Here is a 26,043-nt window from a genome sequence, read left to right on the forward strand (position 1 = left end):
TAGAGATTGATTTAAAAATAATTTGGAATGTCATGAGTAAATTTTCTATTTCTCCACCTACACGCATTGGGTTTGTACTTGCATTTCTAAATTTACGTGACTTGGGTTTTAGTTATTAACTTCACGAAATGTAACCAATGACTGTAGAATTTTATTAGTATCTTACCATCGCTAATGTTGAATCATGAATTTGCAATTTGTGGTGTTTGATAGCCACAAAATATTACTTGCTTGTCAAAATTCATTTATTTGATCATCAATCTTTCTTCTTTATCAAAGGCAACCATTAACAACACCGCAAAGTAACTTATTTCAGTACAACAATTTTTAATCTCTTAAAATCAATTATTGAACATCTCGACCTCCATGCTCTCATTAAAACCCTCATTCAATTTCATCCCTTCTTTATGCTTCCTCGCTCACCATTAAAGCCCCCATCCAACACAATCCAAAATCGCCCTCACAGTGCAATTTCAATCATCAAATTAACCATAACCTATGTAAAAAAATTTAATAAAAAAGTTGAGTATGAAGCTTTCAGGAAAGAATAGGAAGGTTTAATTATAAGTAGCGACTAAGGATCCACATTCAATTCATATCTTAGCAAATGATATTTCCTGTAAGATTCTATCTGATTTGTGTTCCTTTGTTCTTGCTTAATTCTTATAATTAAAAATTTTCATGACAAAAGGTGATTTGGATCTTCTTCTTTTTTTTCAAATATGGTTGTGGTCAAAAACAAAAATGATGGAATGGGATTCTATATCCACATGAAATGTGGATTGAAATCACTTGTTCCAGAATTGACAATTATTTCATGTAGCCTATCATTTTTCTTCCTGCACCATATCATTTTACTTAATTCCAGTTTCATCCTTAACTCTTTGTCAACTAGGGAAATAACAAAAGAATGGTGATTCATCCTTGGAGAAGGTTGGTTAGTGGTTGCTACGGTTTGGCATTGTTAAGCTGTTGAAGGAGCGTTGTTAGTCTTTGAAGAAGGAGATACGTCGCTGCAGGTAATAACCAAGTATTAGGTGTGTTTTTCAGAGTGGGGTGAACTGTTACGGTGTGTATTGGGTCACCGAAAATCGGTTTTCGAAAATATACTTACTGAAAAGATTATTTGAAATAGAAGAGGTGTGTGTATTTCAAAAGAATTCTCTGCATAATTGGACCCTAAAAATGTTTCTGTTTCTGGTTTCATTCTGTTGTCATTTGGTCACGTGATATTATTATACTAATGGACACAAAAATGCGTACAGATCAGCAATACATATATAATATTATTAATATTCACTCATCATCATATCATTTACTAAATTAAAATCATTTCTAAAAATAATAGCCTCTGATATTAAGCAGCATGATATAGTAATAATCATCCACCATATTATATATACTTGCACATGCATCACTCCAATCATAAAAAGAAGTATGTCGTACATTTCCTAACGAATTAATCGAATATAATTTACTTTTTTGAATAGTCTTTTTATAATACATTATGTGTATCTTTATTAGTATCTTTATTAGTATTTCCTTTCAATTTTAGAGCACATTAATTTACCATATTTCTTATTTAGTTATTGGTGAACCATATTTCTTATATTCTTCTATGTTTTATAAGTGTTTGTGTATTTTATAAAATACTCATTGTCATTTTGTTTAGGTATCTATTTCAATGGATAAATCTTGGATTGTTAAACCTCGGAATACAATTGAATACTCAATTGGTTTAAAAAAATTCTTAGATTTTGCTTTTGAAAATGGGGTTGTTGGAGATACAATTAAATGCCCATGTCCCAAATGTGGGTTTATGAAATGGCAAACTAGAGGCGTAGTTGAGGAGCACTTGATTTTAAAAGCATTTCCCAAAAATTATGTTATATGGAATCTTCATGGTGAGAAACAAATAGAAGATATTTCTAGTAATGAAGATGATATACAAGAGGCATTTCATTATGAAAATCCAATGGAAACAATGATCAATGAAGCATTTGGGCACTATAGGCAAGAAGGTACTAATCTAGGCAGAACACAACCATTGGGTGTAGATGATGTTTTGAATGAAAGGCCAAAGGAGGATCATAATGAGTTTATTGAGTTTCTCAATGATGGAAATCAAACATTGTGTGACGGGAGCAAGTACACAAAATTAGAGTTTGTAATCAAATTATATCACATCAAGGTTTTGTGTGGATTAAGTGACAAGGCAATGACTATGATCCTAGATTTGTTAAAAGATTCATTTAATGAAGCAAACTTGCCTCTTTCTTTTTATGAGGCTAAGAAAACCATCAACAAACTTGGTCTTAACTATACCAAAATAGATGCATGTCCGAATGATTGTATGTTATATTTAACAGATGATGAAAAAGATTTGCAAACATGCAAACATTGCGGTACATCTAGATGGAACCCAAAGAAGAAAAAAAAGCAACCTGCAAAAGTTTTGCGTTACTTTCCATTGAAACCAAGATTGCAAAGATTGTTTATGTGTTCTAAAACTGCAGAGCATATGAGATGGCATTCTTTAGAGAACAAGGATGGGTTCATAAGGCATCCAAGGGAAAACATTTAGTTTATTGCGTCATGAGTTTGCTTCTAATCCTCAAAATGTTCGTTTAGGCCTTGCTAGTGATGGTTTTAATCCTTTTGGTACTATGAGTTCTACTTATAGTATTTGGCCAATGTTTTTAATTCCATACAATCTTCCACCATGGATATGTGTGAAGCACACTTCATTGATCCTATCCATGATCATTCTAGGCAAGCAAATGGCAGGAAATAATATTGATGTGTACTTACAACCCCTTGTGGATGAGTTACGTGAGCTATGGAATGATGGTGTGGAGACCTTTGATTCTTCATTGAATGAAACTTTTAGGATGCGAGTAGCTCTTATGATGAAGGATTATCTTGTTCCTTTTTAAGATGATTGAATATGGTGTGAGTTGATTAAGAAAGCTAAGCGAAATCCCCACTGGACATTAAGATAGCAAGCTATCTAGATGTGAAGGTTCCTTTCACAAAGCTCAAGAGAATAAGATGATGAATTGATTCAAAACAAAAAGGAAATGGAAAGCACATAAACCATAGAAAACCAAGAACAATTAAAGGAAGAAGAAAACATAAAATGGAAAGGAAAGAAATGGTAAAAATGTGAGAAGCACGCCACTACAAGACTAGGCTAGAAGCCATGGCAACCTTGAAGATGAGTGGATGTGTGCCGCCACTTGCTATGCAAGATAAGGCTTAAAAGTTTCACTCCCAAGGGAGGAAACTCTCACAAGTGGTTGAGACACAAGAGTGTTTTTACTTCAAAATGTTCAACCCTTTTACATGTCTAGGAGCACCCCTTATATAGAAGAGTTTAGGGGCCTCTAAGCAAATAAAAGATACCTAAGGATGTCTCTACAAAAACCTAACCCTAGCTTCTAGAAACTAGGTCAAATAAGGTTACAAAAATGAGAGACAAAAGAGCTAACTATGGTGTGTGCAAGGCTAATTTCGTTCTAGCACAAAAGGAGACCAAGAATGTGTCTCATATGTCTCTAGAAAGTGGCCATAGTGTGCTAAAAACAAAGGAGACCAAAGGTACATAGGTACACTTGCTTTATGCCTTTTTCTTTATGCTTTATGCCTTTGCTTTACTCTCTCCTCCACATCATTTATGCTCCCCAATCACCATGCGCCACCTAGCATTGCTTTCTTACTCCTAATTAACCTACATAGCAAATAAACATAGATTAGCATGTTGGCTTAAGTCAAGTCAACTATAGTCAATAAGTCAAACCTAGTCAAAGGTCAACAAGTCAACTAAAGTTGATTCAACTAAGTCAACTTAGGGAATCAAAAATAACAAACACAAATGAAAGGGATGAAGGATTAGTGAACTTCCTTTCTAAACATGGTTAGTCTTCTTAAGCATGTGCCTTCATCCTTGGTTGGGGTCAATCCTTCATCATCCTCCCCTTCTTGGAGAGAATTTGACCACAAATTCTTGAAGCCTTTGTAGATGGAACTTGACTTGATTTGGGGGAGGATTTGCGCCTCCCTTTTATGAGCTTTTGTTTCATCCTTTCTAAGGGTATTACCCCTAGCTTTGGTTATGCCATCTTTATTTTCTAGACTACTCTTCCTCTCTTGCTTATGCTTTGGGCCTTCCTTTTTGGCTTGGGAAGAGAAGGAAGAGTGATGCACATCTTGCTTTGGAAGAATTTTTTTGTAGGCAAGTAAAACCTTGGTGAAAGCTTGCCCCTTTTCTTTTTCTTCTTTATCTTTTCTTATTATATTTCTATCCTTATTAACTTCTTGAGGTGATAGAGGTAGTAAAGTTGTCTTTTTCCCATTTTTGAAGAAAATGTATTGGTTGGTATAGCCATCATGTAAAGTTTGTTTATCAAATTGCCATGGCCTACCTAGTAAGATATGTGTGACTTCCATGGGAACAACATCACATAGCACCTCATCTTTGTAGCTTCCTATAGAGAAGTTAATTAGGACTTGTTTATTGACATCTATTTCTCCCTCTTTACTTATCCAAGCAAGCTTGTAGGGCTTAGCATGAGGAATGGTCTCTAAGCTAAGCTTTTCCACCAACCTTGTGCTAGCTACATTGGTACTACTTCCTCCATCAATAATTAGAGAGCAAACCCATTTGTTAATTTTGCACCTAGATTGAAAAATGTTTTCTCTTTGAGTTGGCTCAAGCTCACTTTGATCTTGACCTATCATGCGCCTTAATAACATAGGGTCTTTCTCAAAAATTTTAGTTTTACTAGAGGAAAAAGATTCTTTTGAAAGAGAATGGGGAGATGAGTGTTGACTTTCAACATCATTACTCTTCTTTAAGATCATGGTCCTTTTGGTTGGGCAATTTAAAGCAATGTGATTATAACCCAAACATTTAAAACATTTAATGGAACTTGATCTTTGAGAAGTGGAATGGTGAATGTGATCACTTGGTGACTTACTTTTACTTGGTGGTTCTTGATGAGAGTTAGAAGGGAACTTATCATGTTTCTTTTTATCATTTCCCTTCCATGAGTGACTAGAGTAGTGGTTGGGTGAGTAACTCTTTTTTGCCCTTCTTTTTCTTTTCAATTGAATTTCAATCCCAAGGGCAAGTGTGAAAACATTTTCAAGAGTGGAGTACTCATACAACTCTACTTGGTCTTTTATGTCTCTCCTAAGACCACTCACAAATCTTTTTATTTTCTCTTTATTAGTTTCTTTTATTTCAACCCTACGCATTTGAGACTCTAATTCTTTAAAGTACTCACTCACACTCATAGAACCTTGGTGAAGCCTTTGGAGCTTCAAAGAAAGTTCCTTCCTATAGGAGGGAGGAACAAATCTAGCGTGCATAAGAGTTTTAATGTCCATCCAAGAACCCGCGGGTGGCCCTTGGTCATAATTCTTACAAACTTTATGGCACCAAGTATTGGCATACTCCAAAAATCCTAAAACTACTAGATCAACTTGTGCTTGATCCTTTACATGATTTTCATTGAAAATTTGATCAACTTTAGCTTCCCAATCAAGGAAGATTTTTGGATCACTTCCACCATAGAACTTAGGAATCTTTGGAGTTTGCTTCTCTTGTGATGGGTTGCGCCTAGAATGCCCTCTTTTCCTAGCCTCTCTTTCTTGCTCTTTAGCTTCAAGCCTTTGAATGTGCTCTTGGATTCTTAGGTCACTTTGCTCCTTTTCTTTTCTCAATTGTTCAAAGGACTCCTTCCTAGAGAACTCTAAATCCCGAAGTAATCTCATCAATGTATTGTTTTTGTTTAGAGTAGGTGCATTTGATGAACTTGCCATGATTCCTACAACAAAACACTCAAAGCCAAGACAAAATAAATGAATTAGGAGTTAGACAACATGAAAACCAAGACCAATTCCAACCCAAAATGTAACCTAAGTGTTTAGATCACTCTCCCAAAGTAACAAGGCAAGGCTACACTCAAAGCTCCTCCAAAGGAGTGAAGCAAACACTTTTAAAAACTTGTTCAAAACCTTTCAAATGCAAGACAAGTGATTCGGCCATAACACCCCAAGAGTTTCAAGAAAAGAAAACTACTAAGACACAACAAAGAACACCTAGTGACAAGCAAGAAAAGCACAAAAACAAGAAAGTTTAACTTCTAAGGAAATTTTGTTTTACAGACAAAACTTGAACAAGACTAAAGCAATGAAAAACACTTTTAAAGACTCTATGGAAAGCATTTGAACAAGCCAAGATTATACCTCAAATTATGCATACACCAAGAAAGATGATAACCAAGTTAAAGCATGGAACTAATTTGCCAATATCACCCAAAATCCAAGTATAAAATTTGGTAGCATAACACCTAGTAAAAATGGCCAAATGGATTTACCAAGCAACACATTAGCTCTCGGCCAAACTGTTTTTGGTGTTGAAAACACTTTTTCTTTTCAAAACTAGGTACTTAAAATGATTAGAAGGATGTTTTAGGGTGTCTTGAACACTTAGTTCCTTAAAATTAGGTCAAAATCAATTTCAAGGAGCATGCTACAACAAAAGGCATAGATCTCATGCAATAGCTCAAATACTTAGAAATAAGAATAAGAAAACTCAAAGAAGCATATGACATATGACTCAAGCAAAAGTTAGACACATTTAAAGACTCAACATGACATACACAAAGACACAAACATGTAGCTATCATGCATTTAAACTCATGGATTTGAGGCTCAAAGACTAAGCATCAAAAGACATGTTATCCAACCAGATTTAGGAGTTAAAGCATCACAAAACCGAAGCAAAAATTGCCACAACATAACCTGAAAACGTTGTTTTTCGTATTCTCGGCAGCTCTGACCTTTGCTCACTCATTTGATCATAACTCTCTCCACAGAACTCCAAATGCATTGGTTCTTTTTTTGTTAGAAACTAGACTAACAGAGCTTTCTTTTGACATCAAGAACGTAATTTTTGGATCACTGAGCAGGTGCAGTTTAATCTTTTAAAATCGTGAACAATTTCTGCCAGCATTGTTTTTGTGTGCAATGGAAGTGGATTTGAACCATACAAAGATAGCTACAACAAGACAAGATTAGCACATGAAAAACACCATCTTCAAGGACAACCAAAGCTCTAGATACCAAATGATGAAGGATTATCTTGTTCCCTTTTAAGATGATTGAATATGGTGTGAGTTGATTAAGAAAGCTAAGCGAAATCCCCACTGGACATTAAGATAGCAAGCTATCTAGATGTGAAGGTTCCTTTCACAAAGCTCAAGAGAATAAGATGATGAATTGATTCAAAACAAAAAGGAAATGGAAAGCACATAAACCATAGAAAACCAAGAACAATTAAAGGAAGAAGAAAACATAAAATGGAAAGGAAAGAAATGGTAAAAATGTGAGAAGCACGCCACTACAAGGCTAGGCTAGAAGCCATGGCAACCTTGAAGATGAGTGGATGTGTGCCGCCACTTGCTATGCAAGATAAGGCTTAAAAGTTTCACTCCCAAGGGAGGAAACTCTCACAAGTGGTTGAGACACAAGAGTGTTTTTACTTCAAAATGTTCAACCCTTTTACATGTCTAGGAGCACCCCTTATATAGAAGAGTTTAGGGGCCTCTAAGCAAATAAAAGATACCTAAGGATGTCTCTACAAAAACCTAACCCTAGCTTCTAGAAACTAGGTCAAATAAGGTTACAAAAATGAGAGACAAAAGAGCTAACTATGGTGTGTGCAAGGCTAATTTCGTTCTAGCACAAAAGGAGACCAAGAATGTGTCTCATATGTCTCTAGAAAGTGGCCATAGTGTGCTAAAAACAAAGGAGACCAAAGGTACATAGGTACATAGCATGTTGGCTTAAGTCAAGTCAACTATAGTCAATAAGTCAAACCTAGTCAAAGGTCAACAAGTCAACTAAAGTTGATTCAACTAAGTCAACTTAGGGAATCAAAAATAACAAACACAAATGAAAGGGATGAAGGATTAGTGAACTTCCTTTCTAAACATGCTTAGTCTTCTTAAGCATGTGCCTTCATCCTTGGTTGGGGTCAATCTTTCATCATCTTATGTGGACAATTAGTGACTTTCCTGGCCTAGGAATTTTATATGGTTGGTACACACACACATGTTTAACTTGCCCTACTTGTAACTTTGATGCAAAACCTTGTCGTCTTCCTTATAGTAAGAAGTGGTGTTTTATGAGGCATCGTCGCTTTTTGAGTAGAAACCATAGATTTAGATTGAATCGTGTTCGCTTTGATGGAAGCACTGAAACAAGGAATCCACCACTAAAATTATCAGGATCTGACATTTTTAGGCAAGTTGAAAATATTAATGTTACATTTGGGAGAGGAGTAATTTTGGATGGTAGAGGAAAAAGATCTAGAGAAGAAGTTAAACAATGGAAAAAAAGAAGCATTTTCTTTGAACTTACATATTGGGAGTCTAATTTGTTACGCCATAATTTAGATTTCATGCATATTGAAAAAAATGTATTTGACAATTTGGTGTATACTTTGTTAAATGAAAAGCCTAAATCGAAAGACAATGTAAATGCTAGGAAAGATTTGAAGGAAATGGGCATAAGAGAGGATCTTTGGCCAGATGATAATGGAAGATATCACCTTGCTTTGTTTTCACTAACTCGTGATACCAAAAAGTTGTTTCTCAATACTTTGAAAAATGTTATAGTACCGGATGGTTACTCAAGTAACATTTCTAGATGTGTTGATGAGGTGCAATAAAAAATATTCGGGCTAAAAAGTCACGATTGCCATATTATTATGGAGCTGGCAATACGTAATTTGTTACCAAACCATGTCACTGCAACCTTGGTGGAGTTTTGCTCATTTTTTAAAGTCCTTTGTAGTAAAAGTTTAAATCCACAAGAACTTGAAATGCTTCAAGATCGCATTGTGCTAACACTTTGCCACTTAGAGATGTTATTCCCACCATCATTCTTCACAGTTATGGTTCATTTAACTGTCCATCTGGTGGAGGAAGCAAAACTTGGAGGTCCAGTTCATTATCGATATATGTATCCTATAGAAAGGTAATGCTTAGTACTTTTAGATTAAGGTATCATTATCATAAATATCCAAGTTTTTTACTCTAATTATTTCTCATTATTATAGGGAATTAGGTTATTTAAAGACCTTTGTACGAAACAAGGCAAAACCAGAAGGTTCTATAGCTGAGGGATACTTAGCTTAAGAGTCTCTTACCTTTTGTTCTAGATACATTGAAGATATAGAGACAAGGTTCAATAGACCAAGACGTGTTTGTGATAAAACAGGTGATAATGAGCCTTTTCTGCCATCTATCTTCCCACAAGGTGGGAAGCCAGTAGGAGGTTCCTCAAATTTTACTTTAACTCAGATGCAAAACTACAAGCCCATCGATATGTGCTTTTAAATTGTGCAATAGTCACATCATTTGTTGAGTGAGTAATCTACATTAAGTGTGTGATTTGTATTTAAACTAATTAAATTATATTAGTCATGTTGTTTGATTATATATGTAGTGAATTTAGACAACTAATAAAAAGAAGTTCAAGGGGAAGGCGACCTTCAACCATTGAGATTGAAACTAGAGTGTATAAAGAGTTTGTTGATTGGTTTCAAAGGCGGGTGGGTTATCAAATAGTACACTTTCTGTTATTTACTATGTTTTCTTTCAATTATGGCTAACATAACTTCTTTATTTAGATTATGAATCCAGAAAGAACAAATACAATGTCTAATGACTTAAAGTTTCTAGCACGAGGTCCATTGGAAAATGCTAACAGATTTACTGCGTACAACATCAATGGGTTTAAATTTCGAACATTGACTCGAGATGAGGGATTGAGAACACAAAATAGTGGTGTGTTTTTAACATCTAATACAGCTTGTGTATCAAGCAGTGTTGACAGGAACTTAAGGCAAGTAGACTTATCTTATTATGGAAAGTTGGAGGATATCATTGAGCTTAATTATTATGGTCTATTCAAAGTTGTTCTTTTCAAGTGTAAGTGGGCAGATACTACACGAGAAAGAGGATATAAAAAGGATCAATGGAATTTTAATTGTGTTAACTTTGATAGACTAATTCATATTGGAGATCGTGAAGAACATGAACCTTATATTTTGGCATCTCAAGCACAAATGGTATATTATGTAGATGATGTGGTCAATAAAGGATGGAGTGTTGTTGTGCATTTAAAGCCAAGAGATTTGTATGAAATGGGAGAAATAGTAGAAGAGGTGTATGAAAATGAGCCATACCAAGATCAAGAGCTAGAGAAATTTTATAGTAATGACAATGAATATGTGAAATTGGCTACAAACCATTTAGATGGTGATATCCTTGACTCAAATGTATGAGTTGAAAAAATAATTAGTAATAATTTTTTTCTTAAAGGTAATGATTTTTTATATTCAAAGTTATTTTCAATGCATGTATACTTGACTCATGTTTGATTTCTTAATGTTGCTTCCTCTTGTCAATTTCAGGTTAGGAAGGACATATATATAAAGAACCTATAATAAAAAGTGTACTCTTTATTCTCTGATTCTCTTTCTTCTCTAGTTCTCTTTCTTCTTTGGTTCTCTTCACAAGTTATAACTTATATACTATGAATCTCTTATTTTTTTCTCTGCTACAAATTCTCTTCTATACTTTTTGTTTAGTTTTTTTTCCTTTCTGTGGGGGGGGGGGAGAATAAATGCATTCTGGGTACTTTGAAAAATGCTTAGAATAAATGCATTCTGGTTGTGAACTTTAACTATCTAGTGAGCAAAAATCTTTCGGCAAGCATGTACCACTAATAAACAATGAAGACCTAATGGTTATTAATAAGATGTACACCCAACAGTCCTACACCCAACGCAATGGAATCTCCAACTACCTGCAGGAAGAAGAGATTGTTATTAGTATAGTTTTGTGTAAGTGGGTATGAGAGAGTCTCAAAAAGAACTGATGGAAATAAGAACTAGTGTTGTGTCCCTAGTGTTTTTACTTTCAATATCTTGATTAACTTCTTGTGCCGGAAACGGTTACTGGGAAGAGCAATTGATGTCTTGGAGAAAATGCCAAAGCATGGTTGTGTGCCAAATTCCTTGAGTTACAATCTATTGCTTCATGGGTTTTGTCAATAGAAAAAGATGGATAGAGCAATTGAGTATTTGGAATTAATGGTGTCAAGAATTTTCTTTAGAATTTTCTGCTTCATATTCTTAGTTGACTTTTCTCAATAATTAAGATGTTAACCAATTTGTCCTTGTAGAGTTTATAAACCTCATTTTGTCAGAATCAATTCTGCAACAGAGAGCATATATTGAAGGCTCCACAGGTGGTTTCTGTTGTTTTCAGTCCTTCTTCTCTTGCTCTCACCCTGGATGGTTAGAACTATGAATCTCTTATTTTTTTCTCTGCTACAAATTCTCTTTTATACTTTTTGTTTAGTTTTTTTTCCTTTTTGTGGGGGGAGAATAAATGCATTCTGGTTGTGAACTTTAACTATCTAAAGCATTTTTTTTCATCTGTTAGGTCTGACCTTGTTGTGAACTTACCAATTGTTCTGATCTAAGAGCATTGTAAGTGAAATGGTTCACTCCTAAAGAAGTATTTATTAATTTCCTATAAATTGCAGTGCTTTTATGTTATCCATCATGATTTTTTCTGTAAATGATGCTGAAACTGAAACTGAAAATAGACATGCTGTAAAAGATTTTTTCTGTTACAGTCACTTGGTACTTTCATCAAGTGAATCATCAAATTCTATAATCAAATTCTATAAGCTGTGACAGTGTTCCCTTCAAGTGAGGTAGGTCTACACCACGCAGTAGAGTGATGAGATCAAATGCCACTATTCTCCCTCTTTGTCATATACTGTTTGTTATTTAGTGTGCTATGAGAATCTAAGCCTATCAACTTGGTTTAAAAGGTTGGAATGTGAATAAAGTAAAATGAAGTTTTAGGGTTCAATTCCTAATAAAGAAAAGAGCCAAATAAAGTCCTGGGATAGCTGTAAATTGTCTTTATATAATAAAAAGTCAATTTAAACATTTGGGGTTGGTAATTAAGTATAGGTCTTCTTATCTCTTCTGTCTGGCAGTATTGTAAAAGTAGTAATATCTTATCAATAAAGAGAAAGAAAAGAAGAGAAGGAATACTTGCTTCTACATTAGATTTGCTCAAAGCTTTATTGTGCTTCTTTTGTATTTTAGTGTAGGTAGTTAGTGTGTGATATAGCTGCAATTGTATTGGGTGCTAATCTGTTATTAGTGTGGGTAGATTTAATGGCAACAGTGCTTGTTTTGTCCTCAATTCCTTTTCTCTCACTGAAATCTGTGAATGTTTCATTTTTAACTGTGAATTGTTTAAATTGAAAAATATAATAAAATAATCATGACCACTTCTTCAGTTTCTCTCAAAAGACTCTATTATCATCTTTACAAACAAGTATGTGCAGAAATTATAACAGCCTTACTCAGAGTTAGCTATCATGTGTTTAGTTCCTATAAAGGGTTAACCAAGACAACACTAATCATCAATTTGGTCCTTCAATATGTGAGGCACTGATAATTTAATACCTAAATGTGCAAATAATATCACAATCCTTGCTTTTCTCTCTATTTCTTTATGATTCTTTGAGCTTGCTTCTACACTTTATGATTCATTTTTTCCTCCCTGTCTTAGGAACTTGACTATCAATTTTTTTTCTGGTGAAATTCCTAACTATGGAGTACTGAGCAACTTTGGCATATACTCGTATGTACACCTTCCTTTGCATGAACTTCTTCATGTTTTATGCTTTTGTGATTCCATTTTACATACATGGAAAACTGAATTTTTATATCAGGATACTTTTGTACTATATAAAGTTATCATTTTTATTGTGACCAAGTAACAAGTAATCAAGGAGTAAACTATTTTCCTTAACCTTTATATTGAAGTGTAAACTAGAACTTTTTTCGTATAATGTTATGACAATTTAATCTTGTGTGTTAATGCTATATTTCCTTCTTTTTATTCCTATTGATTAAAGCTATAATAAGAGGTAAATCACCTCTTGTTTTAATGTGTCATATGTTGTGGCTTATCTTATCCCATTGGACATGTTTATGTCTATTACTTTATTCTGGGTAGTTTATCCCTGCTGCTGAAATGTAGGTAATCTCAATTACTAAAATGGTCTGAATATTCTTATGTATTTTGTATATTTTCATTTTTTTAATTTGACTGGCAAAAAATAATAAATAGTGGGTTAGATGGTTACTCAATACATAAATATGAAATGGCTTGTGCTTTCTTTTCCTTATAAATAAATATATTCCATGCATTCTCATGTATTGCTTATGTTTCCATGTTTACTTTACAAGTGGTCCTCTAGACATATTGGTGCTCTAGACTCAGCAGTATCTTTTATCAAGATAATAATGTAATGGTAACATGCCACAACATCTATAAGTGTGAACTTTTAGTTTTTTAAGTGAAACATGTATAATACATTTTGGCTTTTGTTTGAGAGAGGATAAAATAAGACTTTAATTAAGATAGCTGAGGATAAACATGAGAGAAAAAACAGTAATGTGTACATCATAAGCTCAAACATTACTACTTTAAAAGTAGTGTATTAAAAAGACCAGAAGTGAGTGAAAAAATGCTAGCCAAGTCCCCTACAACCTCAGTTTGACCTTGCTAAACTAAACAGACTGTGTATGAATATAAATAGGAATGTCATATCAATTGAATGAGTATTTTATTATGTTTATAGTGATTCATACAGTTTTGAAATTTTGATTCACCCCTTTAATTTAAGATTTGGGCTTTATATTAATTTTATATATTATGTTACAGTGATGTCAGTGTGTTGTAACATCTAAAATTTACCATATGTATATATTATATGGTATTGTACATGTGTCCAGTACATTTTGGTTTTCTATCTCAAATGTGAAAAAGTTAACTTGGTTAATGTCAATTTACTGACCATCTACCAAAGAATGACCTTGATGTACTTCTTTTGTAATGACAAATTCATTGCATGTAAATAGGTTTGAGGGTACTCACCCTTGGATTTCACTTGGTTTTCCTGTTGTACTCCCCCAGCTGAAAGTGATCAAGCTGCAGGTAAGTCTCACCCTTGGATTTGATTTTCCAAAATACTATCTAATTTCCTTGATTTAGAACTACCCACCTTTCGTATGTACTCCTTTTCTCTCTTTTGGCCGCACTCTTTTGGCCACACTGCATGATTCCTGTATCACACTCCCTACCCTCCCCACTCATTCAATTATTTTTTTCCTCTATTTCAAACATGACTTACTGACCTAACATATGATTTAACAAAATTGTAGCATTTATTTTCAACTTTTTGTGGTGTGATCGAAGATTCTTTTAGAACATTGAGTCTTTGCTGTATTATTCTTTTTTTCTTATTTGAAGCATGAAATAAATATTGTCAAAAATTCTCAATCACTTACTTTCTTAAGACTACATAGTACTCTTAAACTAAGTTATTAATTTGTAGATACTTTGACCCAGTTTCACTGAATAAACTTTTTTTCCTCGTGGATAATCCCCATGCATTCTTTATATCTAGTTTTCACTGTTGTGATTCACTTTTGGTTTCTCATAAATATATGTAGCCATGCCAAAGGTGAAGCGTTTCCGAAATCCACAAAAATCATCACTTCAGCCTCCAGCCTATTCTTTACCATCAACAAATCTTGCACCAACAAATTAAACCTCATCACACACTTCAATGAGCACAACACCACCAATAGATTCCTCATTGCCCACCGAGAACTCACAGCAACCTGAAACATCTACAAAACATGTTCGACGTGAATCTTCATCATATTGGACTGTTCATGCAATAGGTATGTCATATTTATTTTTACATGACCATAATTTTTAAAATTTTACTTATGGTTAAGTAAGTTGTTTTATGGTTAAAGACTTAGAAGGAGTTATCAAGAAAATTAAGGTGAAGGTCAGAGAAGTAAATAACTTACCTCTTGGGGAACGCATCATTGTGGACTTTGATGTTAGGCATGGCAATTGGTGAAGGACAAGGCGTGCTTGCAGGATATTGTGGTACATTGGCAATTGATTGTAATTTGTTTCCAATTAATTTTGAAAGATGGTCTGGGAAAATAGGCATGCCTGACACTTACTTCTTGGAATGCTTTAAGGAAATATTACAGGTATATCTTTATGCATGTTTGACCTTATATCTTTTGTAAATGTTACATTTACTCAAATGTTTACACACTAACTATGTCTTCTTTTTTCAAAAGCCTCGATTTTGTTTTAAGACTGGTGAAGCTAGTGCACAACGGTATTGCAAACTAACTCTTGGTAGGAAGTGGGTTGCACATAGGCAGAATTTATGGAATGAGTTCTATGATCTAACGAAAAGAAAAAATGAAATCATAAGTAATGTGCCAAATGGTATAAACATAACTCAATGGGCTCATTTTGTTACTTATCATCTAAAACCGGAAACATTGGTACAAGTTACATTATTTTGAATGTTGTGAATTGTTTGTGTAGATATTTTTCTATTGTTGTGTGAACTTACAATTTTTTTATTCATAGGAGATTTGTAAAAAAAATAGAGAAAATCGCAAAAAGCAAGTAATTCCTCATACCGGTGGTTCTAAACCTATGTCAAGAAGAAGACATGAGATGGTAATGATATTAGTTAACATGACACTTTACTATTTTTTAATTTTTACTATTTAACTTAACTTCTCTTTTTATTTAGTTTTTGGAAACTGGACAGCTGCCTAGTCGGGGAAAGTTATACATTGATACTCATAAAAGAAAGGATGGATCATTTGTAAATGATGCGGCAAAGGCTATATCGGTTAGTTGTACCATAATGTGATATTTTTGTGCATTTTCCTTAAATGTTTAGCGTTTTCACTACATATTGTTGTATGCCTATAGGAACAAATTGAAGTGGGTTTTACTCAAAGCACTAATGATGAATCAGAGGTTTCCCCTAATGATGTTGTTGGTAAAGTGTTAGGCCCAGAGCATTTTGGGAGGGTGCGATGCATGGGTTTAGGAGCAGCTCCTACTAACTCATTTAGAAATACAAGATTTCAACTTTCGGATTTAAGCATTGCTTCATCTAGTGCTGCCACATCATCAACATCTTCTGATTAGTGGCAACAAAAGTACACTAATTTAGAATCCCAAATTCAAACCACCTTGGGTGCACTAAAAGCCTACATGATAATGAAGGAAGGAAAGATCCCTGATGAATTAACTGCCTTCTTTGATCCTCAACCACAAGTAAGTTATGTCCAGCCTTTGGAAACTAATTATCTTGGTACTTATTTGTGATGTGATTTTTGATACAAGAATTATACTGTATCGGTGTGAGTTAATCATCGATACCAAATAATCATGATTTTTGTGTAGGTCAATGATCTAGTAATAAACTATTTTAGTATATGCATGTTGATTTCATGATTTGAGGTTGACGTCCTTCTTGCAACTAATATTTATCTTTTATAATTTCAGCAAACCGGTGATGCAAATGAGCCCGAGTCTTCTATGGGTACAAGAGGATCATCTGGTGGTAGCAACATTTAGGGTGTTGATGATGTTTTTTAGGATGAAACTATTTTAGTGTATTATGAACTTTGAGTAAGTATGGATTAAGTTGTAATTGTTTCAATTTAAATTGCTTTTATGTTAATATGTTGATTTTGAGAATCAAAAGTTCTAAAGATATATATTTGAGAACTTTGGTTGAAGTATTTGATTGAAGTTTACAAAAAATATTGTTGATGTAAAAATATAAGTACCTCAAATGATGACATACATTGTCAAGTATAATAGAAAATTCTAATTACAAACAAAATATTGTTTTTTTATGAGATTTGAATAGTGCAAGAAAAATACAGGATTAAATCTACAAATTAAATAATACAAACGAAACAGGTTAAAATTTTTACAGTATAATCCTCAAATTGAGGAGGGTATTAACCCCCACAAAAAAAAATGAAAAATAGGAATTTTCGAATCAAATAGGTTTATGGAAATAAAGGAGGTTTTAAACCTCTACAAAATAATAGTCATGAATAGGAGAGGTTATAACCCTCCATTAAAAAACTTCCACAATATAAACATGATACCAGGGGTTATAGAAAACCTCCACAAATAACTTGTGGGGAACCTAACTGTGGAGGTTTGAAAAACCCCTGCAAATTATTTTGTGAAAGGTAAAAACCCCCCACTAAACGAAATTAAAACCTCCACAATTTAGCTTTTTTTTTTTAGTGTATGTTGTTTGTTGTGAAGCTATTGTCAAGTCATGTGGCTTAAAAATTTGATTTCTGACTTTCAAATTGTTGAAAGTATTTATAGACCACTTATGATATATTGTGACAACATTGCTACCATGCATATCTCTCAAAACAACATACTTTCTAATGCTCAAAGCATCTTGATATAAAATTTTTGTTTGTTAGCAAGTGCACTAACTAAAGGCTTAACTATTGGATTTTTTTTTTCAAAATCATGTAACTCATATGGGTGTGGTTAAGTCTTTTGATGTACTGGGTTAGTGGGAGTTTGAGGTTTACACTTTATATTATTATGATTTTCATGAAATGTAAATTTATCACTGATGTCATTTTCATTGCATCTCTTTTAGCATATAAACATGTATGAACCATTTTGGGATCACATATTTATTATGTTTGTCTTATTTATTATCCATTATTTATGAAATCTAAGCATATGATATGTATCCTTATTGGATATTATCTTTATAATTCATGTTTATATTTCTTAATTGGTATTTATGCATGTGTTGTAATTTATATAATTAATTTATTAAATAACGTTATCCAAGTGAGAGAATGTTGTATTTTATATAATTTTATTATATAAAATTATTATTCTTTGTTTTGTTATTATTGTGGATTAACATTAATTAATAAATTATATTATTTGTCAGCATCAATTATATTGCATATTGTTATTAATTTTATGGATAATACATAATTTTGGGTCTTTGATGAATGGTCCATGATGGGTTGGACTGTTCAGTGAACAGTCTGTGATATTATACAGTAACCTATTGAGAGGTCTCCGGTCTCTACTAGCAAGGATATAAAATTGATATCCTATTAATTAGTTTTAAGAAAAAGAAATAAGACATTAAATATGTGCTCCTTTTTTTTAGCATTCAGTCTTTTAGGCATATCCTACTAAGATGAGTGTAGTATTCTCTCACACGCAGTTCTGATACCAGTCTTCCCACTCTTCCATCTACATCATTCCTAACTACTAATCATGTTTGCTTATGCTATTTGGGTATTCGGAACTACTCTAAATATACTTGTGATAATTTATTCTATGATAGAGTTTTTATGCTTTTTATGATTGGTCTATTTCGATCATAAATTAACAAAATCTGTATAACTTGCGAAAGTCGTGTCCCCCATCCAAACCTTGCAGGAAAGGTTCAACCTTCCATCCTTCACATAAACCACCACTAGGATGATAACAACGAACCTCCGAAATAGAAGGTGAGTGCGGATCTTTCAGTGAGAGGGAAAGACACTTACTCAGATCTTTTGCAAGCGCTACACACTATAAAAACTCCAATCTAGATTCACGTTTCTCATCTTCATCTTCATGGCGGTCCCAAGACTCAAAACTGGGAAAATTCTTTTTCCTTTTGAAATACTTTGTTTTTACTACATATTTCACTTTGATTTGAGGTGGTAAGGACTTGCTGGGCATTTTCATCTATGGCTATTGTTGAGGGGATTACCCAAATAAAAATTGGAAACTTGATTTCGTTGTCTGAGCAATAATTGGTGGATTATGCCTGTTATCACAGATGCCATGTGGAATCCTTGGAAAACACCTTTGGGTATATAAAAAAACATAGGTCTTGAAACTATTGAAGAATACCCTTACAAGGAAATAACTAATACTTTCCATTATGTGAATCTTGTAGCTAGGATTAGAGGTTTCCAGACGGTGCCTCCATAGAGGGAGGACGAACTTCTTCGGGTAGTGACTAACCAACCTGTCTCAGTAATTCTTGATGCTAGTGGACAAGCAGTTTTGTTTTACAAGGAAGGAGTTTTCGCTGGTGATTAGTGTGGAACTCGACTTAACCATGCAGTTACTGCAATCGGGTATGCGAGGACGAAAATGGCAAATATTGGTTGATAAGAAATTCCTAAGGCCAAGGATGGGGAGAGGAGGGTTACATGAAGATTCTCAAGGACACCAGCGCCCCCTAAGGTCTCATTACTCTCTTAAGTGCTTATTTTTCATTCCTTCTATATGAAGCTATGACCATGCTCTTTTTTCTTTTCTTATTCAATTAGTTAAGCTACAATAATGTAGCATGCTCTATTTGTTGACAACATGTTTGTCCGTGTCAATAATTCTTATTCACTTTTGTTATATTATTCATGCAATCAATAATACTATTTATAGTCTTATATTTGATTTTTCATTTTTAAGACTTACTAGTTACTAATTAAAAACAAAAACAGAAACATAACACACTAATGATCCTTAACAATGCATTTTAATGTAATTTCTATGAATAAGACATTTCTCGTATATAACTAAGATATTAGTCTTTTACATTAATAAATTTTAAAGATAAATGATATTTTTTTAGTGGATTGTATATTAATTTGTAAAAGCTATTAAATCTTTTTGAATTAATTATATATACATATGATATAAAAAAATTTACCGTATGCAAATAATCATTTACTTGTGTTGAACATGTTCAACCCAGATTTCTTGGTAAGAATAGTTTCAATAAATAAAAAAAATGATAAAACACAATTAAGGAACTTGGTGATCTTTTCAAAAGGGGATGTAGCTCAATTGGTAGAGCGCTTGCTTCGCATGCGAGAGGCACAGGGTTCGATCCCCTGCATCTCCATTTCCATTTTTGTTTTGGTTTGACAAACATGTCCTCCAAATATATTCTTCTTATTTTAGTTTTTTTTTCACACTCAATAGCCTTTTGAAAGAAAAAAAATATAAATCATGTTTCTAAAACATTTTTAAAACAAAGATTAACATAGAACTAATGTTGAGAAGGGTTTGGCGAAGCAGTCTTCGAGGGTGGACTAACTTGATTGTTGATGTATGATCAAACTCCAAATCACCTCTAGGGAGTAAGAGGTTTAAGGTGAGTATTTGTGAGTAAAACTGATTGAGATAATTATACTCGTGATGACATGTATTTATAGTCTTTTTTAGGCTTATGAATAGTAATACATATTATCATTGTTCTGTTATTTGTAAATGGATTCTATTTTTATCATATAACAGTATATATCTATTGAATATTATCTTTCCCTTATTTCAAGTTGGTTAATATATTATATGGTACTTATACTCGAATCATTCAATTATTGGGCCCTTTATTTCAAGGTATAATAATATTGTAATATGGGCCAATTGGTACACACCTATATAATGGTACTTGGAGTGTTTTCCATGTAAGTCCATGGTCAAACACTCGTAAGGTAGTTATTACCATGTGCTTTTTCTTTTCTTATTCGATTGGTTAAGTTACAATTATGTAGAATGATCTATTTGTTGACAACAAGTCTATCTGTGTCAATAATTCTAAATAACTTTTGTTATATTATTCGTGTAATCAATAATATTATTTATTGACTCATTTGATTTTTTTTTAAGACTTACTAACTACTAATTAAAAACAAAAACGTGACACACTAATTATCCTTAGCAATGCATTTAACTGTTAGACCTTTGCACTCAAAAACAAACAAAACTATTAACACATTAATTGATGACGTCCAAAGTTGATCTAATGAAAATGAGCATAAATACACAACTAAAAAACACTAATTTGTAACTCCAATTAGTGACACACATCAATGTAAGGTTTTGCATAGGAATTAGACTAAATTAGAATTGGTCATCATTAGATTATAATAAGTACGCATTAGACGATTCAAGGATCAAATGTTGTCTAATAACCTACCAAATATGAAGTATGATTATATTTGATTATCTAATGTTTGTTGACGAGTTTCAAGCAAGCTTTATCAAAAGAAAAATTAGTATAACAAATACAAAGAACAAAGTAAACAAGTCTAGAAGTAAAGAGTAGAGAACCAACACAAAAAAGTTTACCACACGAATTAAAACTACTAAGGCAAAATTTTTTGAGAAGATAAGTTTAGTAAAACACATTGACTAGACGAGTCAAGACAAGATAGACCACCAAACGAGAGAAGTTGATTGGACGAGGAGTTTTACAAGGGAAGAGTTTCCATTAGCGAGTGTGGAACTCAATTTAACCATGTTGTTATTGCAATTGGGCATGATGAGGACATAAATGGCAAGTAGTGGTTGATAAGGAATTCTTGGGGCCAAGGATTGAGAGACATTTCATGTTCTGTCTTTTATTATTAAAATAAAAAGTAAATTTAGAGTGGGCTAGGCCAACTATAACATAAAACTTTGAACATATTCTAATTTAAATTTGATAATACTATCGTTTACGTGATCAAATTAATACTAATAAATTATAACAACATCAGCATAACTAAGATAGTAGCAAACAAAATAGAAAGGTAACCTTAAGTTGTCTTCCAACTAATACATAATTGATTCCTAACAAATTAGTTCTTATATACTCTATACATTAAAAGGCTTAGTCAAATACAATAAAAATTATAATATAAGAAGATTAAGGTAAACAAATTAAATAAAGGATTTGATAATAAAATTGTAAAAGAACGCTTAATAACTCGGATGGTCCCCACTTTTGTGAGAATGTGTCAACTTAATCTCTAACTTTAAAAAATGTTTCAATTGCGTTCCAACTTTTGAAAAAGTACCTCAATTAGGTCATTTGTAAAAAAGTTACTAACAACTTTAACAACATGCCATGTGTCAATCTATGGTTTTATTAATTTTTTTATTTTTTATTTTTTATTTTTTTGTAAATTTTTTTTTGACACGTCTTAGGTCGCTGGTGTGACATGACATGTCAAGGCAATGCCACATTGTCTCGATTTCAATTTAGTTCCTATATATATATATATATATATATATATATATATATATATATATATATATATATATATATATATATATATATATATATATATGATTCAATTTAGTTCCTACTTATGTCTCTTTGATTCAATTTTTTCCCAATTTTTTTTCAAAATTCAGCAATTTGTCTCCCTCTAATTTGAAACCAATTATTATTTATATAAATGTTATACTAATACTTTTTTTATTAAAAATGACTATTTAACATACAATATTATTGTATATTATTAACTTATGTTTTGTTAAAGGTTAAGTATGTTTTTAGTCCCTGAACTTTGACCAAAAATTGGAATTCGTCCCTGTCCGAAACTTCAATATATTTTGGTCCCTAAACTTTTAAAAGGAATGAATATAGTCCTTTTAACTCAATTATGTTAACTTTTTTTGAAGTGTCGAACATATTTCTCAGTAGATATTGAACCAAGAATGTGTCAAACAGTGTAAAAAACTCCAATATTAATATGAAAAGTGTTCGATACGTCAAACAAAGTTAACATAATTGGGTTAAAAGGACTATATTCATTCATTTCTAAAGTTTAGGGACCAAAATGTATCGAAGTTTCAGACAGTAATGAATTCCAATTTTGAGTCAAAGTTTGGGAACTAAAAACATACTTAACCCTTTTGTTAATTATTACATTTGTTCAAAATAGAACAATATTGTCTCTTTCCAATTTGACACCAAATTTATCATTTGTATAAATATTATATTGATATTTTTTTATTAAAAATGAATTTTTAACATATTACATTGTTCCTGCAGAGAACAAATAAGATGAGTTAGGCACAAGTAGCACCTTACCATGTAGTCTGCTATCTCTTCAGTTGGTCTCTCCCTGGTTGATACATGTCAGCTTGAACCCAGGAGGGGTTACTTGTAGAAGGGTCTCCGAAGCTCAAGTAAGTCAAAGCTCTCAGAAAGTCAAATCAGAGATTAATGAATGCGTACCTTTAATTCGTGGGGTCCATGCGTATTTATAGAGCATTAATGATGTTCGTTTATCCAATGGGCCGGGCCATGGCTTGGGCCCAGCCTGGGTTATGAGTGGGCCTGGGCCCTAACCCAGGCCTCTAAGGTTCATCGAACACGGGGACCTCCATTTTACTAAGTGTTCGAGAGCGGTCTGATCCGTTTACTTCTTGGCTTGTCAGATGTCGTCCTTGGCCGCGCACTATCCGTGTCGGCCATTTTGTTGTTACTTTAGCCTTTGTTCAGTTAAGTTCGAGACCATGGCGGCCCAGGTCGTGTACTTGGGTTGTCTCTGGCATGTTGTGAGGTTTATCATTTATATGGTTAAATTGACCAGGTCCAGTATAAGTTAGACTGACTCAGCCTAGGTTGAGCACTTGGCTGCTTTGATTGAGTTTGGTTAGGTGTGGTACACCAGTCCCCCAGCCTTGTCCGATAGGAGTTGTCGGTCAAGGGTGATATGTGTTGGTATGCTAACGGAACCGGCTAGGTGTGATACACCAGTCCCTCAGCCTTTAAGTGTGATGAACAATGTTAAGGCTAAAAAAGTGGTAACCGTCTGAAGGTAGGTGAGGGGGTGTCAGGGGTCAAATCAACACGTTTTGGCGCCGCCGTTTTTAAAGGTCGAATCTTTCGCAATGATGGTGTCGATTGGTCTGGGGTATTATTTTGGCGGGAAAAGTTTTCGTCGTTTGCGATTGTGGACTATAGATATAGGTTTCAAAACAGGGGAAGGGCTACTTGGTTCATTTACGAGAGTTTTGCATTCAGAGGTCTTGTGTGCGCATCATAGTGTCCGACTAGTTCCCAAATTCATCCGACATCTTCCCGTAAAAACGAAAACAAGTATGTCTAGTAGCGATAGCATATCGTTATCTATGTCTAGTAGTAGTGAGAGTACTGAGTCGGAGAGAAGTAAGGGTAGACGATTTGACAAAGAGGGTACAAGTTCTGGGGTAGTGACAAGTGGGATTCCAATGGAGACTGTAAGGGAGGTTCGAGAAGATCCCCCCGAAGAGTTGGCGGAAAGTGACTGGCCGGCAAAAGGTGGCTATGGGTGGGCGGCTGCCGACGTCCGCAGCCAATCATCCCTGTTCCTGTGGTCCCGTCTACTGAACTCTTGGTTAAACTACACACCTGTAGTCTCCAAGGGTGTCAGTGGGGACATTGTTTCCCTATAGAGGGTTAGTGCCATCAATCGGGTATGCCATGGGCAGGAGGGGGCTACCGAGAAGTTTTTCTACATGTATATGTGTCATTTCTCTCAACTTCATGTGCGATTGCCGTTAGACGACTTCACTATGGGCGTATTGCGGGCGTTGAATGTGGCACCTACACAGCTGCATCCGAATAGCTGGGCCTACTAGCAAGCCTTTCGCATCCTGTGCCAATCCTTGTATTTGGAGCCCACTCCTTATGCTTTTTTATATTTTTACGATACCAGACCCCGGCAGCCGACTACTTGGTTATCTTTGATAAGTCGGCCCAATATCAGCAGACTGGATGCCTTTTCCCAGTCTTTCAAGCATTTCAAAGACGGGTACTTCAAGGTTGTCGTCAAGGAAGGAGGCAAAGCTCATTTTTTCAATGCAGATGGGAGTACCAAGTTTCCCTTTAGTTTGACCAGCAATCCCTCTCGGTATAAAGACATGGGGATGGAGGAGTTGTCGACTGGTGATAAGGAGGTGGTGGGGATGTTGTTGAAGTTTATTGATAAGTTGCCCACTAAGGGCCTAGTTAGAGTTTATAATTCGGTGCATCCGATAATAGATATCGAAGGTATCTGTTTGTTACTTAAACTGTGTTAATAATTCTAAGTTGTTTTGATCCAAATTGTAATGTATCATATTAGGGCATATGGCGCAGTCTAGAAAGAAGAACTTAGCGCTTTTCCAAACGCTGAGGAAGGAGATGGCCGCTAAGGCCAAGGCAGCTAGGAAGACTGATGTTCCCAACTTGCAAGACTCCGTGGTGAAGGTGCATGTGCACGGCGGGACGAAGAAGAGGGTTGAGTTACCACCTCGACCCGGGAAGGGAAAAGACGTGAAGAAGGTAAGGGCGGTCCTGCTCGGAACGGGGTCGGTTAGTGGGGCAGGATCGGCCAGTGGCGAGAAGGGGCCGGAATCTGGGTTGATCGAGCTGCCAGAAATATCTATGAGGAAGGACATTTCGATTACCCTCCCAGATACCATTTTGAATTCTATTGATGGCATGGATGTGGACCACCTTGTGAGGACAATGGTGGAGTTTGGGAGCAAGGCTTTAGTTTTGAGTCAGCGCGTGGGGTCCCTTTATAGGAGAGAAGTGAAGGAGAGGGGCCGGGAAAAGGTGGAGGAGTTGCAGGGGAAGGTGGATAAGCTGGAGGAGGAAAAGGCTGCGTTGGAGAAGGCAAAGGAAAGTTGGGAAGCGTAGAGAAAAAGGTTGGCAACATGGAGGGTTCGTTGCTTGGATTCTGAGGAAAAGTTGAATAAAAGGATAGGGGAATTGGAAGAGGACTATGATGACTTGAAGGACAAGTATGATGGAGCTGTTGGTGAGCTGGATGTTCTGAAGAATAGCATCATACAGGAACACATCAATGGTTTTGAGAAGGGGTTGCGTCAAGCGGCTTTTTTCCATCAAGACATGGACGTAACAGATTCGAGGTTCGATGTGAATAAGGATGTTATTGACGGGAAGCTGGTCCAGGAGGATGAGGACAATGGGAATGAGGAGGCGCAGGAGAAGGTGGCGGAGGAGGAGAAGAAGGCGGGCGATTCCGAGGATACACCTGTCCCCACAGACTAGGATTTTGGTCTTAACTGATTTAAGAATATTATTTGAGCTTGTCTGTAATATTTGGTACATTTAGCTACATTGGTACATTACTGCACTTGTGTTTAAATGCGATTAAGATTCTACATGTTATTATGTATGTTGTGTTTTGTTTATATGGGGTGTATGCGTGTCGCGGTAAGTCACAAGATAAGGGTGTTCGACCCAGGC

General features: G+C 34.5%; 1 protein-coding gene, 1 non-coding gene and 2 pseudogenes across 4 annotated transcripts; all 4 read left to right on the plus strand.

The window, feature by feature from the left end:
- Positions 1-1,536: 1,536 nt before the first annotated feature.
- LOC114176059 (uncharacterized) lies at positions 1,537-12,000 on the plus strand (annotated as a pseudogene). The gene is made up of 7 exons (XR_014993366.1): positions 1,537-2,902; positions 8,059-9,048; positions 9,131-9,438; positions 9,520-9,625; positions 9,704-10,528; positions 11,263-11,377; positions 11,526-12,000. The product of XR_014993366.1 is annotated as an uncharacterized LOC114176059 (transcript).
- Positions 12,001-12,136: 136 nt separating this feature from the next.
- LOC114176058 (uncharacterized) lies at positions 12,137-16,759 on the plus strand. Of its 2 annotated transcripts, XM_085670548.1 has the most exons (9): positions 12,137-12,749; positions 14,036-14,111; positions 14,630-14,863; positions 14,942-15,190; positions 15,284-15,496; positions 15,585-15,677; positions 15,754-15,855; positions 15,939-16,289; positions 16,521-16,759. In XM_085670548.1, the coding sequence occupies exons 4-8, from the start codon at positions 15,029-15,031 to the stop codon at positions 16,158-16,160; spliced, it is 792 nt and encodes a 263-aa protein (XP_085526674.1). In that variant the 5' UTR covers positions 12,137-12,749; positions 14,036-14,111; positions 14,630-14,863; positions 14,942-15,028; the 3' UTR covers positions 16,161-16,289; positions 16,521-16,759. The 2 variants fall into 2 exon arrangements, with proteins under 2 accessions (XP_085526674.1, XP_027916765.2); XM_028060964.2 differs by lacking the exons at positions 12,137-12,749; positions 14,036-14,111 and having other exon boundaries at positions 14,724-14,863; positions 15,036-15,190.
- On the plus strand, positions 16,227-19,267 carry LOC146887692 (cysteine proteinase EP-B 1 pseudogene; annotated as a pseudogene).
- Positions 19,268-19,856: 589 nt separating this feature from the next.
- TRNAA-CGC (transfer RNA alanine (anticodon CGC)) lies at positions 19,857-19,929 on the plus strand. The gene has a single exon. It is a non-coding gene; the product is annotated as a tRNA-Ala (tRNA).
- Positions 19,930-26,043: the final 6,114 nt, after the last annotated feature.

The sequence above is a fragment of the Vigna unguiculata genome, chromosome 3, assembly GCF_037176805.1.
Source record: "Vigna unguiculata cultivar grain cowpea cultivar isolate G323 ecotype 2 chromosome 3, ASM3717680v1, whole genome shotgun sequence".
In the NCBI taxonomy this organism is placed as follows: Eukaryota; Viridiplantae; Streptophyta; class Magnoliopsida; order Fabales; family Fabaceae; genus Vigna; species Vigna unguiculata.